General features: G+C 42.0%; 1 protein-coding gene across 1 annotated transcript in view; it reads left to right on the top strand.

Moving 5' to 3' along the window:
• LOC106606169 (exostosin-1a) overlaps positions 1–18,662 on the top strand; it is a 124,751-nt gene extending 106,089 nt beyond the window's left edge. Inside the window, 5 exon segments of the mRNA XM_045719383.1 lie at positions 6,599–6,694; positions 8,085–8,174; positions 8,897–9,057; positions 12,963–13,134; positions 15,587–18,662. Of these exon segments, the coding sequence (XP_045575339.1) occupies positions 6,599–6,694; positions 8,085–8,174; positions 8,897–9,057; positions 12,963–13,134; positions 15,587–15,772 (705 nt within the window). The 3' untranslated portion in view covers positions 15,773–18,662.
• Positions 18,663–20,732: the final 2,070 nt, after the last annotated feature.

Raw genomic sequence — 20,732 nt, 5'->3', positions numbered from 1 at the left:
CAGGTAGACTAAATAACTCACATCTCAACACTGTGTCCAGGTAGACTAACTACCTCACATCTCAACACTGTGTCCAGGTAGACTATCTAACTCACATCTCAACACTGTGTCCAGGTAGACTAACTAACTCACATCTCAACACTGTGTCCAGGTAGACTAACTAACTCACATCTCAACACTGTGTCCAGGTAGACTAACTAACTCACATCTCAACACTGTGTCCAGGTAGACTAACTAACTCACATCTCAACACTGTCCAGGTAGACTAACTAACTCACATCTCAACACTGTGTCCAGGCAGACTATCTAACTCACATCTCAACACTGTGTCCAGGTAGACTAACTAACTCACATCTCAACACTGTGTCCAGGTAGACTAACTAACTCACATCTCAACACTGTGTCCAGGTAGACTGACTAACTCACATCTCAACACTGTGTCCAGGTAGACTAACTAACTCACATCTCAACACTGTGTCCAGGTAGACTGACTAACTCACATCTCAACACTGTGTCCAGGTAGACTAACTAACTCACATCTCAACACTGTGTCCAGGTAGACTATCTAACTCACATCTCAACACTGTGTTCAGGTAGACTATCTAACTCACATCTCAACACTGTGTCCAGGTAGACTAACTACCTCACATCTCAACACTGTGTCCAGGTAGACTAACTAACTCACATCTCAACACTGTGTCCAGGTAGACTAACTAACTCACATCTCAACACTGTGTCCAGGTAGACTATCTAACTCACATCTCAACACTGTGTCCAGGTAGACTATCTAACTCACATCTCAACACTGTGTCCAGGTAGACTGACTAACTCACATCTCAACACTGTGTCCAGGTAGACTGACTAACTCACATCTCAACACTGTGTCCAGGTAGACTAACTAACTCACATCTCAACACTGTGTCCAGGTAGACTAACTAACTCACATCTCAACACTGTGTCCAGGTAGACTATCTAACTCACATCTCAACACTGTGTCCAGGTAGACTAACTAACTCACATCTCAACACTGTGTCCAGGTAGACTAACTAACTCACATCTCAACACTGTGTCCAGGTAGACTAACTAACTCACATCTCAACACTGTGTCCAGGTAGACTATCTAACTCACATCTCAACACTGTGTCCAGGTAGACTAACTAACTCACATCTCAACACTGTGTCCAGGTAGACTAACTAACTCACATCTCAACACTGTGTCCAGGTAGACTAACTAACTCACATCTCAACACTGTGTCCAGGTAGACTGACTAACTCACATCTCAACACTGTGTCCAGGTAGACTATCTAACTCACATCTCAACACTGTGTCCAGGTAGACTAACTAACTCACATCTCAACACTGTGTCCAGGTAGACTAACTAACTCACATCTCAACACTGTGTCCAGGTAGACTAACTAACTCACATCTCAACACTGTGTCCAGGTAGACTAACTAACTCACATCTCAACACTGTGTCCAGGTAGACTAACTAACTCACATCTCAACACTGTCCAGGTAGACTAACTAACTCACATCTCAACACTGTGTCCAGGTAGACTAACTCACATCTCAACACTGTGTCCAGGTAGACTATCTAACTCACATCTCAACACTGTGTCCAGGTAGACTATCTAACTCACATCTCAACACTGTGTCCAGGTAGACTAACTTACTCACATCTCAACACTGTGTCCAGGTAGACTATCTAACTCACATCTCAACACTGTGTCCAGGTAGACTATCTAACTCACATCTCAACACTGTGTCCAGGTAGACTAACTAACTCACATCTCAACACTGTGTCCAGGTAGACTATCTAACTCACATCTCAACACTGTGTCCAGGTAGACTAACTAACTCACATCTCAACACTGTGTCCAGGTAGACTATCTAACTCACATCTCAACACTGTGTCCAGGTAGACTAACTAACTCACATCTCAACACTGTGTCCAGGTAGACTAACTAACTCACATCTCAACACTGTGTTCAGGTAGACTATCTAACTCACATCTCAACACTGTGTCCAGGTAGACTAACTAACTCACATCTCAACACTGTGTCCAGGTAGACTAACTAACTCACATCTCAACACTGTGTCCAGGTAGACTGACTAACTCACATCTCAACACTGTGTCCAGGTAGACTATCTAACTCACATCTCAACACTGTGTCCAGGTAGACTAACTACCTCACATCTCAACACTGTGTCCAGGTAGACTAAATAACTCACATCTCAACACTGTGTCCAGGTAGACTAACTAACTCACATCTCAACACTGTGTCCAGGTAGACTATCTAACTCACATCTCAACACTGTGTCCAGGTAGACTAACTAACTCACATCTCAACACTGTGTCCAGGTAGACTAACTAACTCACATCTCAACACTGTGTCCAGGTAGACTAACTAACTCACATCTCAACACTGTGTCCAGGTAGACTAACTAACTCACATCTCAACACTGTCCAGGTAGACTAACTAACTCACATCTCAACACTGTGTCCAGGTAGACTATCTAACTCACATCTCAACACTGTGTCCAGGTAGACTAACTAACTCACATCTCAACACTGTGTCCAGGTAGACTAACTAACTCACATCTCAACACTGTGTCCAGGTAGACTGACTAACTCACATCTCAACACTGTGTCCAGGTAGACTAACTAACTCACATCTCAACACTGTGTCCAGGTAGACTGACTAACTCACATCTCAACACTGTGTCCAGGTAGACTAACTAACTCACATCTCAACACTGTGTCCAGGTAGACTATCTAACTCACATCTCAACACTGTGTCCAGGTAGACTATCTAACTCACATCTCAACACTGTGTCCAGGTAGACTAACTACCTCACATCTCAACACTGTGTCCAGGTAGACTAACTAACTCACATCTCAACACTGTGTCCAGGTAGACTAACTAACTCACATCTCAACACTGTGTCCAGGTAGACTATCTATCTCACATCTCAACACTGTGTCCAGGTAGACTATCTAACTCACATCTCAACACTGTGTCCAGGTAGACTGACTAACTCACATCTCAACACTGTGTCCAGGTAGACTAACTAACTCACATCTCAACACTGTGTCCAGGTAGACTAACTAACTCACATCTCAACACTGTGTCCAGGTAGACTAACTAACTCACATCTCAACACTGTGTCCAGGTAGACTATCTAACTCACATCTCAACACTGTGTCCAGGTAGACTAACTAACTCACATCTCAACACTGTGTCCAGGTAGACTAACTAACTCACATCTCAACACTGTGTCCAGGTAGACTAACTAACTCACATCTCAACACTGTGTCCAGGTAGACTATCTAACTCACATCTCAACACTGTGTCCAGGTAGACTAACTAACTCACATCTTAACACTGTGTCCAGGTAGACTAACTAACTCACATCTCAACACTGTGTCCAGGTAGACTAACTAACTCACATCTCAACACTGTGTCCAGGTAGACTGACTAACTCACATCTCAACACTGTGTCCAGGTAGACTATCTAACTCACATCTCAACACTGTGTCCAGGTAGACTAACTAACTCACATCTCAACACTGTGTCCAAGTAGACTAACTAACTCACATCTCAACACTGTGTCCAGGTAGACTAACTAACTCACATCTCAACACTGTGTCCAGGTAGACTAACTAACTCACATCACAACACTGTGTCCAGGTAGACTAACTAACTCACATCTCAACACTGTGTCCAGGTAGACTAACTAACTCACATCTCAACACTGTGTCCAGGTAGACTAACTAACTCACATCTCAACACTGTGTCCAGGTAGACTAACTAACTCACATCTCAACACTGTGTCCAGGTAGACTAACTAACTCACATCTCAACACTGTCCAGGTAGACTAACTAACTCACATCTCAACACTGTGTCCAGGTAGACTAACTCACATATCAACACTGTGTCCAGGTAGACTATCTAACTCACATCTCAACACTGTGTCCAGGTAGACTATCTAACTCACATCTCAACACTGTGTCCAGGTAGACTAACTTACTCACATCTCAACACTGTGTCCAGGTAGACTATCTAACTCACATCTCAACACTGTGTCCAGGTAGACTATCTAACTCACATCTCAACACTGTGTCCAGGTAGACTAACTAACTCACATCTCAACACTGTGTCCAGGTAGACTATCTAACTCACATCTCAACACTGTGTCCAGGTAGACTAACTAACTCACATCTCAACACTGTGTCCAGGTAGACTAACTAACTCACATCTCAACACTGTGTTCAGGTAGACTATCTAACTCACATCTCAACACTGTGTCCAGGTAGACTAACTAACTCACATCTCAACACTGTGTCCAGGTAGACTAACTAACTCACATCTCAACACTGTGTCCAGGTAGACTAACTAACTCACATCTCAACACTGTGTCCAGGTAGACTAACTAACTCACATCTCAACACTGTGTCCAGGTAGACTATCTAACTCACATCTCAACACTGTGTCCAGGTAGACTATCAGTGTCAGTATTGTTTGTGTGCCCAGGTAACTCCCAACACCGCATGCCCATATGTGGTCATCATGAGTCATAGAATGAACCCAGAAATCCTTCAGCAACCTGACCTTGTAGAAAGTAGATTTTTGGCTCCTGGTGGCGGGTCGCCAAGTCTCAGTACTTTGTCTAGGTAACAGCTAGCGCCATGCTGTGTGTGGTCGGCATGAGTCATGGAATGAACCCAGAAATACAACTGCTTCTGCAACAAGAACCTTGTTATTTTGAGTTAGGTGTATAATTATATCTCTGTGTTGCACATGTCATGTTGTCACCCATATAGATTTCTTTATCAATGTGACATGAATGTGTGCTTTTATATCAGGTCATCATAATTCATATACAGTTGAAGTCGGGAAGTTTACATACACTTAGGTTGGAGTCATTAAAACTCGTTTTTCAACCACTCCACAAATTTCTTGTTAACAAACTATAGTTTTGGCAAGTCGGTTAGGACATCTACTTTGTGCATGACACAAGTAATTTGTCCAACAATTGTTTACAGACAGATTATTTCACTTATAATTCACTGTATCGCAATTCCAGTGGGTCAGAAGTTTACAGAAGTTGACTGTGCCTTTAAACAGTTTGGAAAATTCCAGAAAATTATGTCATGGCTTTAGAAGCTTCTGATAGGCTAATTGACATAATTTGAGTCAATTGGAGGTGTACCTGTGGATGTATTTCAAGACCTACCGTCAAGCTCAGTGTCTCTTTGCTTGACATCATGGGAAAATCAAAAGAAATCAGCCAAGACCTCAGAACAAAAATTGTAGACCTCCACAAGTCTGGGTCATCCTTGGGAGCAATTTCCAAATGCCTGAAGGTACCACATTCATCTGTACAAACAATAGTGCGCAAGTATAAACACCATGGGACCATGCAGTCGTCATACCACTCAGGAAGGAGACGCGTTCTGTCTCCTAGAGATGAATGTACTTTGGTGCAAAAAGTGCAAATCAATCCCAGAACAACAGCAAAGGACCTTGTGAAGATGTTGGAGTAAAGAGGTACAAAAGTATCTATATCCGCAGTAAAACGAGTCCTATATCGACATAACCTGAAAGGCCGCTCAGCAAGGAAGAAGCCACTGCTCCAAAACCGCCATAAAAAAGCCAGACTACGGTTTGCAACTGCACATGGGGACAAAGAGTGTACTTTTTGGAGAAATGTCCGCTGGTCTGATGAAACAAAAATAGAACTGTTTGGCCATAATGACCATCGTTATGTTTGGAGGAAAAGGGGGAGGCTTGCAAGCCGAAGAACACCATCCCAACCGTGAAGCACGGGGGTGGCAGCATCATGTTGTGGGGGTGCTTTGCTGCAGGAGGGTCTGGTGCACGTCACAAAATAGATGGCATCATGAGGAGGGAAAATTATGTGCATATATTGAAGCAACATCTCAAGACATCAGTCAGGAAGTTAAAGCTTGGTCGCAAATGGGTCTTCCAAATGGACAATGACCTCAAGCATACTTCCAAAATTGTGGCAAAATGGCTTAAGGACAACAAAGTCAAGGTATTGGAGTGGCCATCACATAGCCCTGACCTCAATACTGTAGAAAAATAGTGGGCAGAACTGAAAAAGTGTTTGCGAGCAAGGAGGTCTACAAACCTGACTCAGTTACACCAGCTCTGTCAGGAGGAATGGGCCAAAATTCACCCAACTTATTGTGGGAAGCTTGTGGAAGGCTACCCGAAACGTTTGACCCAAGTTAAACAATTTAAGGCAATGCCACCAAATACTAATTGAGTGTATGTAAACTTCTGACCTACTGGGAATGTGATGAAAGAAATAAAAGCTGAAATAAATCATTCTCTCTATTATTATTCTGACATTTCACATTTTTTAAATAAAGTGGTGATCCTAACTGACCTAAAACAGGGATTTTTTACTAGGATTAAATGCCAGGAATTGTGAAAAACTGAGTTTAAATGTATTTGGCTAAGGTGTATGTAAACTTCCCACTTCAACTGTAATAGCTTTTGGTTATGATATAATCCATCCTAATGAAAACGTAATTTCATGTTTAAATGTATGTAATATTTTTCCAGGTGATAGTCCTATGGAACTGTGACAAGCCTCTCCCGGCCAAACACCGCTGGCCAGCCACCTCAGTACCTGTCCTGGTCATAGATGGGGAGAGCAAGGTGAGTCCTCAGTACCTGTCCTGGTCATAGATGGGGAGAGAAAGGTGAGTCCTCAGTACCTGTCCTGGTCATAGATGGGGAGAGCAAGGTGAGTCCTCAGTACCTGTCCTGGTCATAGATGGGGAGAGCAAGGTTAGTCCTCAGTACCTGTCCTGGTCATAGCTGGGGAGAGCAAGGTGAGTCCTCAGTACCTGTCCTGGTCATAGATGGGGAGAGCAAGGTGAGTCCTCAGTACCTGTCCTGGTCATAGATGGGGAGAGCAAGGTGAGTCCTCAGTACCTGTCCTGGTCATAGATGGGGAGAGCAAGGTGAGTCCTCAGTACCTGTCCTGGTCATAGATGGGGAGAGCAAGGTGAGTCCTCAGTACCTGTCCTGGTCATAGATGGGGAGAGCAAGGTTAGTCCTCTGTACCTGTCCTGGTCATAGCTGGGGAGAGCAAGGTGAGTCCTCAGTACCTGTCCTGGTCATAGATGGGGAGAGCAAAGTGAGTCCTCAGTACCTGTCCTGGTCATAGATGGGGAGAGCAAGGTGAGTCCTCTTCTCCTATAGCTTCATATACATCAATATGCTGATAGTTACAGAGAGAAGTTGAAATATAGCCCTGGTAAGCACATTCTAGTGACTTGTATTGATTGTTCTCAGATATGTAGTGACTTGTATTGATTGTTCTTAAATATCTAGTGACTTGTATTGATTGTTCTCAGATATGTAGTGACTTGTATTGATTGTTCTCAGATATCTAGTGACTTGTATTGATTGTTCCAAGATATCTAGTGACTTGTATTGATTGTTCCAAGATATCTAGTGACTTGTATTGATTGTTCTCAGATATGTAGTGACTTGTATTGATTGTTCTCAGATATCTAGTGACTTGTATTGATTGTTCCAAGATATCTAGTGATTTGTATTGATTGTTCTCAGATATCTAGTGATTTGTATTGATTGTTCTCAGATTTCTAGTGACTTGTATTGATTGTTCCAAGATATCTAGTGACTTGTATTGATTGTTCTCAGATATCTAGTGATTTGTATTGATTGTTCCAAGATATCTAGTGACTTGTATTGATTGTTCTAAGATATCTAGTGACTTGTTTTGATTGTCTAAGATATCTAGTGACTTGTATTAATTGTTCCAAGATATCTAGTGACTTGTATTGATTGTTCTCAGATATCTAGTGACTTGTATTGATTGTTCTCAGATATCTAGTGACTTGTATTGATTGTTCTTAGATGTCTAGTGACTTGTATTGATTGTTCTTAGATGTCTAGTGACTTGTATTGATTGTTCTGAGATATCTAGTGACTTGTATTGATTGTTCTCAGATATCTAGTCATTTGCATTGATTGTTGTTGCAGTGAAGAGCCCTACTGTTTGTTGCTATGTCTTCAGGTGATGAGCAGTCGTTTCCTGCCCTATGACACAATATCAACAGACGCTGTTCTGAGTCTGGACGAGGATACAGTTCTCTCTACTACTGAGGTGAGTTACTGCCAGTAGTTTATTACTGTATGTAACTAAAGGGGTACCACAAGGTTCTATTTTAGGCCCAGTTCTCAAATAAAATAAATCTAAGTTTATTTGTCACGTGCGCTGAATACAACAGCTCTAACCAATATTGCAAAAAAGGTATTAGGGGAACAATAGGTAGGTAAAAAGACAGGTAGCGAGGCTACATACAGACACCGGTTAGTCGGGCTGATTGAGGTAGTATGTACATTAGGATATGGTTAAAGTGACTATTTTAGTTTTTTACCTTTATTTAACTAGGCAAGTCGGTTAAGAACAAATTCTTATTTACAATGACGGCCTACCGGGGAGCAGTGGGTTAACTGTCTTGTTCAGGGGCAGAACGACAGATTTGTACCTTGTCAGCTCGGGGATTTGAACCTGCAACCTTTCGGTTGCTAGCCCAACGCTCTAACCACTAGGCTACCCTGCCGCTCCATATATGATGAACAGAGAGTAGCAGTAGCGTAAAAGAGGGGTTGGTGGGTGGGACACAATGCAGATAGCCCGGTGTTCACCATTTTATATAAATGACATGGGCAAAGCTATGAGAAAACGGCCAACTTCATCTATATATGCTGGATGCACTATCATAACAGATGAGCTGAAGCTGAACGGAAGGATTGCATCATATACTGTAGTTGTATAACGAGCAATAGGTGCTCAATGTCAACCACTCTCTCTCCCTTTTGCAGGTGGACTTTGCTTTCACGGTGTGGCAGAGTTTCCCAGAGAGGATTGTGGGATACCCGGCCAGGAGTCATTTCTGGGACAGCAACAAGGAGAGGTGGGGTTACACCTCCAAGTGGACCAACGACTACTCTATGGTCCTGACAGGAGCTGCAATATACCACAGGTGAGAAGAATCAGGTGTGTTAGATTAGGGCTGAAACAAAACGTGGCAGGTGGGTATTTAGCTCTCCAGGAGTAGGATCGGGCTTCCGTTGAGCCACAGCTTTGACTGTTTCATATCAAAACAGCTATAGGGGAGCTGAATGAACTCTGACTCGCAACTAATGTTACCTGTCCTCTAGATATTACCACTACCTGTCTTTACCTGGGGATATTACCACTACCTGGAGATATTACCACTGCCTGTCTTTACCTGGAGATATTACCACTACCTGTCTTTACCTGGAGATATTACCACTACCTGGAGATATTACCACTACCTGTCTTTACCTGGAGATATTACCACTACCTGTCTTTACCTGTAGATATTACCACTACCTGTCTTTACCTGGAGATATTACCACTACCTGTAGATATTACCACTACCTGGAGATATTACCACTACCTGTCTTTACCTGGAGATATTACCACTACCTGTCTTTACCTGGGGATATTACCACTACCTGTCTTTACCTGTAGATATCACCACTACCTGTAGATATTACCACTACCTGTCTTTACCTGGGGATATTACCACTACCTGTCTTTACCTGTAGATATCACCACTACCTGTAGATATTACCACTACCTGTCTTTACCTGTAGATATTACCACTACCTGGAGATATTACCACTACCTGTCTTTACCTGTAGATATTACCACTACCTGTCTTTACCTGGAGATATTACCACTACCTGTCTTTACCTGGAGATATTACCACTACCTGTCTTTACCTAGAGATATTACCACTACCTGTCTTTACCTGGGGATATTACCACTACCTGGAGATATTACCACTACCTGTCTTTACCTGGAGATATTACCACTACCTGTAGATATTACCACTACCTGTCTTTACCTGGAGATATTACCACTACCTGTCTTTACCTGTAGATATTACCACTACCTGTAGATATTACCACTACCTGTCTTTACCTGGAGATATTACCACTACCTGTAGATATTACCACTACCTGTCTTTACCTGGAGATATTACCACTACCTGTCTTTACCTGGAGATATTACCACTACCTGTCTTTACCTGGGGATATTACCACTACCTGGAGATATTACCACTACCTGTAGATATTACCACTACCTGTCTTTACCTGGAGATATTACCACTACCTGGAGATATTACCACTACCTGTCTTTACCTGGAGATATTACCACTACCTGTCTTTACCTGGAGATATTACCACTACCTGTCTTTACCTGGGGATATTACCACTACCTGTAGATATTACCGCTACCTGTCTTTACCTGGAGATATTACCACTACCTGTCTTTACCTGGAGATATTACCACTACCTGTCTTTACCTGGAGATATTACCACTACCTGGAGATATTACCACTACCTGTAGATATTACCACTACCTGGAGATATTACCACTACCTGTCTTTACCTGGAGATATTACCACTACCTGGAGATATTACCACTACCTGTCTTTACCTGTAGATATTACCACTACCTGTCTTTACCTGTAGATATTACCACTACCTGTATTTACCTGGAGATATTACCACTACCTGTCTTTACCTGGAGATATTACCACTACCTGTCTTTACCTGGAGATATTACCACTACCTGTCTTTACCTGTAGATATTACCACTACCTGTCTTTACCTGGAGATATTACCACTACCTGTAGATATTACCACTACCTGGAGATATTACCACTACCTGTCTTTACCTGGAGATATTACCACTACCTGTCTTTACCTGGGGATATTACCACTACCTGTCTTTACCTGTAGATATCACCACTACCTGTAGATATTACCACTACCTGGAGATATTACCACTACCTGTCTTTACCTGGAGATATTACCACTACCTGTCTTTACCTGTAGATATTACCACTACCTGGAGATATTACCACTACCTGTAGATATTACCACTACCTGGAGATATTACCACTACCTGGAGATATTACCACTACCTGTCTTTACCTGTAGATATTACCACTACCTGTCTTTACCTGTAGATATTACCACTACCTGTCTTTACCTGGAGATATTACCACTACCTGTCTTTACCTGGAGATATTACCACTACCTGTCTTTACCTAGAGATATTACCACTACCTGTCTTTACCTGGGGATATTACCACTACCTGGAGATATTACCACTACCTGTCTTTACCTGGAGATATTACCACTACCTGTAGATATTACCACTACCTGTCTTTACCTGGAGATATTACCACTACCTGTCTTTACCTGGAGATATTACCACTACCTGTAGATATTACCACTACCTGTCTTTACCTGGAGATATTACCACTAGCTGTCTTTACCTGGAGATATTACCACTACCTGGAGATATTACCACTACCTGTCTTTACCTGGAGATATTACCACTAGCTGTCTTTACCTGGAGATATTACCACTACTTGTCTTTACCTGGAGATATTACCACTACCTGTCTTTACCTGGAGATATTACCACTACCTGTCTTTACCTGGGGATATTACCACTACCTGGAGATATTACCACTACCTGGAGATATTACCACTACCTGTCTTTACCTGTAGATATTACCACTACCTGTCTTTACCTGTAGATATTACCACTACCTGTCTTTACCTGTAGATATTACCACTACCTGTCTTTACCTGGAGATATTACCACTACCTGTCTTTACCTGGAGATATTACCACTACCTGTCTTTACCTGGAGATATTACCACTACCTGTCTTTACCTGGGGATATTACCACTACCTGTAGATATTACCGCTACCTGTCTTTACCTGGAGAAATTACCACTACCTGTCTTTACCTGGAGATATTACCACTACCTGTCTTTGCCTGGAGATATTACCACTACCTGGAGATATTACCACTACCTGTAGATATTACCACTACCTGGAGATATTACCACTACCTGTCTTTACCTGGAGATATTACCACTACCTGGAGATATTACCACTACCTGTCTTTACCTGTAGATATTACCACTACCTGTCTTTACCTGTAGATATTACCACTACCTGTATTTACCTGGAGATATTACCACTACCTGTCTTTACCTGGAGATATTACCACTACCTGTCTTTACCTGGAGATATTACCACTACCTGGAGATATTACCACTACCTGTAGATATTACCACTACCTGTCTTTACCTGGAGATATTACCACTACCTGCAGATATTACCACTACCTGTCTTTACCTGTAGCTATTACCACTACCTGTCTTTACCTGTAGCTATTACCACTACTTGTCTTTACCTGGAGATATTACCACTACCTGTCTTTACCTGGAGATATTACCACTACCTGTCTTTACCTGTAGATATCACCACTACCTGTAGATATTACAACTACCTGTAGATATTACCACTACCTGGAGATATTACCACTACCCGTCTTTACCTGTAGATATTACCACTACCTGTAGATATTATCACTACCTGTAGATATTACCACTACCTGGAGATATTACCACTACCTGGAGATATTACCACTACCTGTACACCAGTTACCTGCCGGCCAGTCTGAGGGGCCTGGTGGACCAGCTGTCTAACTGTGAACCCTGACCTTAACCCTCCCGGTCTAACCCTAACCCTACCTGTACCTGTCTTTACCTGTAGATATTACCACTACCTGTACACCAGTTACCTGCCGGCTAGTCTGAGGGGCCTGGTGGACCAGCTGTCTAACTGTGAACCCTGACCTTAACCCTCCCGGTCTAACCCTAACCCTACCTGTACCTGTCTTTACCTGTAGATATTACCACTACCTGTACACCAGTTACCTGCCGGCTAGTCTGAGGGGCCTGGTGGACCAGCTGTCTAACTGTGAACCCTGACCTTAACCCTCCCGGTCTAACCCTAACCCTACCTGTACCTGTCTTTACCTGTAGATATTACCACTACCTGTACACGAGTTACCTGCCGGCTAGTCTGAGGGGCCTGGTGGACCAGCTGTCTAACTGTGAAGACATCCTGATGAACTTCCTGGTGTCAGCCGTCACCAAGCTGCCGCCCATCAAGGTCACCCAGAAGAAACAGTACAAAGAGACTATGATGGTACAGGTGAGGTCTTTGTGGTCTTTCTGTTTGGTCTGTTTAGGAACAACAGGAGATATTACTAGAGAGAATACTCAATGAGACATTCACAAGTAGTTTACACACACACACACACATCCAACTACATTTTCAGATGCAGGGTCCAATTAAAATGTTATATATATATAAAAAGGAATCACAATACCTGCACATTGAATTTGAGCCTTCTCAGGAACAACTCTGGCTTTGAGTCCCTGGCTGCTGTACCATATCTGTAGGGGAAATGTTGATAAAGATTATTCTTTATTCATTTCCCATTTCTCAGGAAATGCACAGGAAGTGCCGTGGCTTTTTCATGTTATTTTTTTTTATTTCCTTAATGTTCCTGATGACTTCAACAGACGCCACACGTTCCACCATCCGTTGTTATAGATGTTTCTTATTGTTGCATAAATATATTTTGGGTTTCTGGCCTGAAACAAATAAACAAACCAATAACTACAGTAAAACCATCAACTGAAACAATAAACAAACCAATAACTACAGTAAAACCATCAACTGAAACAATAAACAAACCAATAACTACAGTAAAACCATCAACTGAAACAATAAACAAACCAATAACTACAGTAAAACCATCAACTGAAACAATAAACAAACCAATAACTACAGTAAAACCATCAACTGAAACAATAAACAAACCAATAACTACAGTAAAACCATCAACTGAAACAATAAACAAACCAATAACTACAGTAAAACCATCAACTGAAACAATAAACAAACCAATAACTACAGTAAAACCATCAACTGAAACAATAAACAAACCAATAACTACAGTAAAACCATCAACTGAAACAATAAACAAACCAATAACTACAGTAAAACCATCAACTGAAACAATAAACAAACCAATAACTACAGTAAAACCATCAACTGAAACAATAAACAAACCAATAACTACAGTAAAACCATCAACTGAAACAATAAACAAACCAATAACTACGGTAAAACCATCAACTGAAACAATAAACAAACCAATAACTACAGTAAAACCATCAACTGAAACAATAAACAAACCAATAACTACAGTAAAACCATCAACTGAAACAATAAACAAACCAATAACTACAGTAAAACCATCAACTGAAACAATAAACAAACCAATAACTACAGTAAAACCATCAACTGAAACAATAAACAAACCAATAACTACAGTAAAACCATCAACTGAAACAATAACTACAGTAAAACCATCAACTGAAACAATAAACAAACCAATAACTACAGTAAAACCATCAACTGAAACAATAAACAAACCAATAACTACAGTAAAACCATCAACTGAAACAATAAACAAACCAATAACTACAGTAAAACCATCAACTGAAACAATAAACAAACCAATAACTACAGTAAAACCATCAACTGAAACAATAAACAAACCAATAACTACAGTAAAACCATCAACTGAAACAATAAACAAACCAATAACTACAGTAAAACCATCAACTGAAACAATAAACAAACCAATAACTACAGTAAAACCATCAACTGAAACAATAAACAAACCAATAACTACAGTAAAACCATCAACTGAAACAATAAACAAACCAATAACTACAGTAAAACCATCAACTGAAACAATAAACAAACCAATAACTACAGTAAAACCATCAACTGAAACAATAAACAAACCAATAACTACAGTAAAACCATCAACTGAAACAATAAACAAACCAATAACTACAGTAAAACCATCAACTGAAACAATAACTACAGTAAAACCATCAACTGAAACAATAAACAAACCAATAACTACAGTAAAACCATCAACTGAAACAATAACTACAGTAAAACCATCAACTGAAACAATAAACAAAACCAATAACTACAGTAAAACCATCAACTGAAACAATAAACAAACCAATAACTACAGTAAAACCATCAACTGAAACAATAAACAAACCAATATCTACAGTAAAACCATCAACTGAAACAATAAACAAACCAATAACTACAGTAAAACCATCAACTGAAACAATAAACAAACCAATAACTACAGTAAAACCATCAACTGAAACAATAAACAAACCAATAACTACAGTAAAACCATCAACTGAAACAATAAACAAACCAATAACTACAGTAAAACCATCAACTGAAACAATAAACAAAACCAATAACTACAGTAAAACCATCAACTGAAACAATAAACAAACCAATAACTACAGTAAAACCATCAACTGAAACAATAAACAAACCAATAACTACAGTAAAACCATCAACTGAAACAATAAACAAACCAATAACTACAGTAAAACCATCAACTGAAACAATAAACAAACCAATATCTACAGTAAAACCATCAACTGAAACAATAAACAAACCAATAACTACAGTAAAACCGTCAACTTTAACTGGTATCATTATTAATCCATCATTACTAATATCTCTGTCTCTCTCTCTCTCCCTGCAGACCTCCAGAGCGTCTCGGTGGGCCGACCCAGACCACTTTGCCCAGCGACAGAGCTGCATGAATAAGTTTGCCAGCTGGTTTGGCAGCATGCCCCTGGTGCACTCTAATATGCGCCTGGACCCGGTGTTGTTTAAAGACCAGGTGTCCATACTGAGGAAGAAATACAAGGACATAGAGAGACTATAACCAGCCTGATCCCCTCTGTCTCCATACTGAGGAAGAAATACAAGGACATAGAGAGACTAGAACCAGCCTGATCCCCTCTGTCTCCATGCTGGAGTGGAGAGAGACTAGAACCAGCCTGATCCCCTCTGTCTCCATGGTGGAGTGGAGAGGGACAGAGAGAGACTATAACCAGCCTGATCCTCTCTGTCTCCATGGTGGAGTGGAGAGAGACTAGAACCAGCCTGATCCCCTCTGTCTCCATGGTGGAGTGGAGAGAGACTAGAACCAGAGAGAAGGGATGAACAGGGGAAGAAACGAGAGGAGGAGAGGAGGAGAGGACAGGGCTGTGGAGCCAGGACCCCACGGTCGACCCTCCCAGAGTGAAGGGAAGAACAGAGAGGAGGAGAGGACAGGGCTGTGGAGCCAGGACCCCACGGTCGACCCTCCCAGAGTGAAGGGAAGAACAGAGAGGAGGAGAGGACAGGGCTGTGGAGCCAGGACCCCACGGTCGACCCTCCCAGAGTGAAGGGAAGAACAGAGAGGAGGAGAGGACAGGGCTGCGTCTTCCACTCTCCATCTTTGTACGCTGTTGCTAACGGTGGTAACCGTGACAACCCCGGCTGTATTTGGTAGGAGCTGTACACAGACAGAAAACTAGTTCATGGACGTCTGGGGGGGACTTTGTTGTAGAACTTTCTACATGACTATGGACAGAGGAGGTCCATGACTGAGGAAGTCTCCTCAGAGCCAACACAACGCCGTTCTAGTCAAGGAGAGTCCATGCTGCAGTCCTAACTATGGTCTACCAGTAAACCGTCTAGCAGTGGGAAATCTCTCCCACCCTTCTCCAACCTGATAAAACCCTACAATGAAAGCCAAGGAGGAGTAATTCTTTACTTATAGAAGCTAACCATCTGTTCTGTTCGGTTCTAAACACTATGCACAGGTTCAACAGAATTGCTGCCAGAATCTGAAAAGTACTATTTTGCTGTGTTTTTAGTTAGCTTTTATAGTGAACGATGAATGGTCGGCCTTACTGTCTGTACTGTGTCCAGCCTTGGGTGGGTGAGGAGGGTAGGGGGTCTGTGTTTTCCTGCTGTAAAAGGCTAAGGGTACAGAGATCAACCCACAGAACTGACAGTTCACTGTATCTCCAGGTATGACTAACGTTATGGTTGTTGTGATCTGGTTGTGATCTCTCACAAAAAAATATCTTTGAGTGTCTGACTGAAGTACAATGAATCTTGCCCTTTGCCCTCATCATCCTTATCCCTTATAGCAATATTGATCCATCTGCATTGAAAGGTTTTAACAGTTGAGTTTCATATTGATCCATCTGCATTGAAAGGTTTTAACAGTTGAGTTTCATATTGATCCATCTGCATTGACAGGTTTTAACAGTTGAGTTTCATATTGATCCATCTGCATTGAAAGGTTTTAACAGTTGAGTTTCATATTGATCCATCTGCATTGACAGGTTTTAACAGTTCCGTTTCATGTTGATCCATCTGCATTGAAAGGTTTAACAGTTGAGTTTCATATTGATCCATCTGCATTGAAAGGTTTTAACAGTTGAGTTTCATATTGATCCATCTGCATTGAAAGGTTTTAACAGTTGAGTTTCATATTGATCCATCTGCATTGAAAGGTTTTAACAGTTGAGTTTCATATTGATCCATCTGCATTGACAGGTTTTAACAGTTCCGTTTCATGTTGATCCATCTGCATTGAAAGGTTTAACAGTTGAGTTTCATATTGATCCATCTGCATTGAAAGGTTTTAACAGTTGAGTTTCATGTTGATCCATCTGCATTGACAGGTTTTAACAGTTGAGTTTCATATTGATCCATCTGCATTGAAAGGTTTTAACAGTTGAGTTTCATGTTGATCCATCTGCATTGAAAGGTTTAGCAGTTGAGTTTCCCTTATTTATTCCCTGTTCCACGTTCTTCCCCTCACAATTTATTCCCTGTTCCACGTTCTTCCCCTCACAATTTTTTCCCTGTTCCACGTTCTTCCCCTCACAATTTATTCCCTGTTCCACGTTCTCCCCCTCACAATTTATTCCCTGTTCCACGTTCTCCCCCTCAGAATTTATTCCCAGTTCCACGTTCTTCCCCTCACAATTTATTCCCTGTTCCACGTTCTTCCCCTCACAATTTATTCCCTGTTCCACGTTCTCCCCCTCACAATTTATTCCCTTTTCCACGTTCTCCCCCTCACAATTTATTCCCTTTTCCACATTCTTCCCCTCACAATTTATTCCCTGTTCCACGTTCTTTCCCTCACAATTAATTCCGTTTCACGTTCTTCCCCTCACAATTTATTCCCTGTTCCACGTTCTTCCCCTCACAATTTATTCCCTGTTCCACGTTCTTCCCCTCACAATTTATTCCCTGTTCCACGTTCTTCCCCTCACAATTTATTCCCTGTTCCACGTTCTTCCCCTCACAATTTATTCCCTTTTCCACATTCTTCGCCTCACAATTTATTCCCTTTTCCACGTTCTCCCCCTCACAATTTATTCCCTTTTCCACGTTCTTCCCCTCACAATGTATTCCCTGTTCCACGTTCTTTCCCTCACAATTTATTCCGTTTCACGTTCTTCCCCTCACAATTTATTCCCTGTTCCACGTTCTTCCCCTTAAATTTATTCCCTGTTCCACGTTCTTCCACTCACAATTTATTCCCTGTTCCACGTTCTCCCCCCTCACAATTTATTCCCTGTTCCACGTTCTTCCACTCACAAGACCCGGTGAACCACTATGATAACAATATATACTATCTAACACACCCTTTTATGCATAGACACATACATTTTACTTCTGGGTGGTCCCAGGAATCGAACCCACTATCAAAACTAACACCCATATCACCTGTTTTGACCAATAAAGGCTCTTCTTTGACCATCTTCAGCTCTCATTCACATTAACATGATCAGATGTTAGAATCATCTTTAGAGTTAAAGGGACACTAAGGGGATTTTGGAAACTACTGACCCAGAGTCAGATGAGGTCCTTTATCTACTGACCCAGAGTCAGATGAGGTCCTTTATCTACTGACCCAGAGTCAGATGAGCTCCTTTATCTACTGACCCAGAGTCAGATGAGGTCCTTTATCTACTGACCCAGAGTCAGATGAGGTCCTTTATCTACTGACCCAGAGTCAGATGAGGTCCTTTATCTACTGACCCAGAGTCAGATGAGGTCCTTTATCTACTGACCCAGAGTCAGATGAGACCTTTTATCTACTGACCCAGAGTCAGATGAGGTCCTTTATCTACTGACCCAGAGTCAGATGAGGCCCTTTATCTACTGACCCAGAGTCAGATGAGGTCCTTTATCTACTGACCCAGAGTCAGATGAGCTCCTTTATCTACTGACCCAGAGTCAGATGAGGCCTTTATCTACTGACCCAGAGTCAGATGAGATCCTTTATCTACTGACCCAGAGTCAGATGAGGTCCTTTATCTACTGACCCAGAGTCAGATGAGGTCCTTTATCTACTGACCCAGAGTCAGATGAGCTCCTTTATCTACTGACCCAGAGTCAGATGAGGTCCTTTATCTACTGACCCAGAGTCAGATGAGGTCCTTTATCTACTGACCCAGAGTCAGATGAGGCCCTTTATCTACTGACCCAGAGTCAGATGAGGTCCTTTATCTACTGACCCAGAGTCAGATGAGGTCCTTTATCTACTGACCCAGAGTCAGATGAGGTCCTTTATCTACTGACCCAGAGTCAGATGAGGTCCTTTATCTACTGACCCAGAGTCAGATGAGGTCCTTTATCTACTGACCCAGAGTCAGATGAGGCCCTTTATCTACTGACCCAGAGTCAGATGAGGTCCTTTATCTACTGACCCAGAGTCAGATGAGCTCCTTTATCTACTGACCCAAAGTCAGATGAGGTCCTTTATCTACTGACCCAGAGTCAGATGAGGTCCTTTATCTACTGACCCAGAGTCAGATGAGGTCCTTTATCTACTGACCCAGAGTCAGATGAGCTCCTTTATCTACTGACCCAGAGTCAGATGAGGTCCTTTATCTACTGACCCAGAGTCAGATGAGGTCCTTTATCTACTGACCCAGAGTCAGATGAGGTCCTTTATCTACTGACCCAGAGTCAGATGAGGTCCTTTATCTACTGACCCAGAGTCAGATGAGGTCCTTTATCTACTGACCCAGAGTCAGATGAACTCGTAGATTCCATCTTTATGTCTCTGTGATCAGTATGAAGGAAGTTAAGAGGTAGTTCCGTGAGCCAATGCTAATTAGCATTAGCGCAATGAATGGAAGTCTATGGGTATCTGCTAGCATGCTAGCAGGGACATGGCTAGTGTTTATTTGAACAGGTACTTGTCTGATCTGAGGGAGCGCTGTACATATATATAGATTCATTATTAACATGGCATTTTTCTTATTGTGCCAACAGTTCAATGTTTTAATGTTCAATGATTTCACATCCCGAGAATGTTCCCTTGTTTTGATAAGAGAACAGTCCCCCCTTCCATTTGTAGGTGAGGGCTGTGTGACTGTAGGTGAGGGCTGTGTGACTGTAGGTGAGGGCTGTGTGACTGTAGGTGAGGGCTGTGTGACTGTGGTGAGGGCTGTGTGACTGTATGGTGAGGGCTGTGTGACTGTAGGTGAGGGCTGTGTGACTGTATGGTGAGGGCTGTGTGACTGTATGGTGAGGGCTGTGTGACTGTATGGTGAGGGCTGTGTGACTGTATGGTGAGGGCTGTGTGACTGTAGGTGAGGGCTGTGTGACTGTAGGTGAGGGCTGTGTGACTGTAGGTGAGGGCTGTGTGACTGTATGGTGAGGGCTGTGTGACTGTAGGTGAGGGCTGTGTGACTGTATGGTGAGGGTTGTGTGACTGTAGGTGAGGGCTGTGTGACTGTAGTTGAAGGCTGTGTGACTGTATGGTAAGGGCTGTGTGACTGTAGGTGAGAGCTGTGTGATTATATGGTGTGTGACTGTGT

This window comes from Salmo salar, chromosome ssa05 (assembly GCF_905237065.1).
Source record: "Salmo salar chromosome ssa05, Ssal_v3.1, whole genome shotgun sequence".
Lineage (NCBI taxonomy): Eukaryota > Metazoa > Chordata > Actinopteri > Salmoniformes > Salmonidae > Salmo > Salmo salar.
The sequence above is the reverse complement of the archived record's forward strand: the minus strand, read 5'-3'. Positions and strand labels throughout refer to the sequence as shown.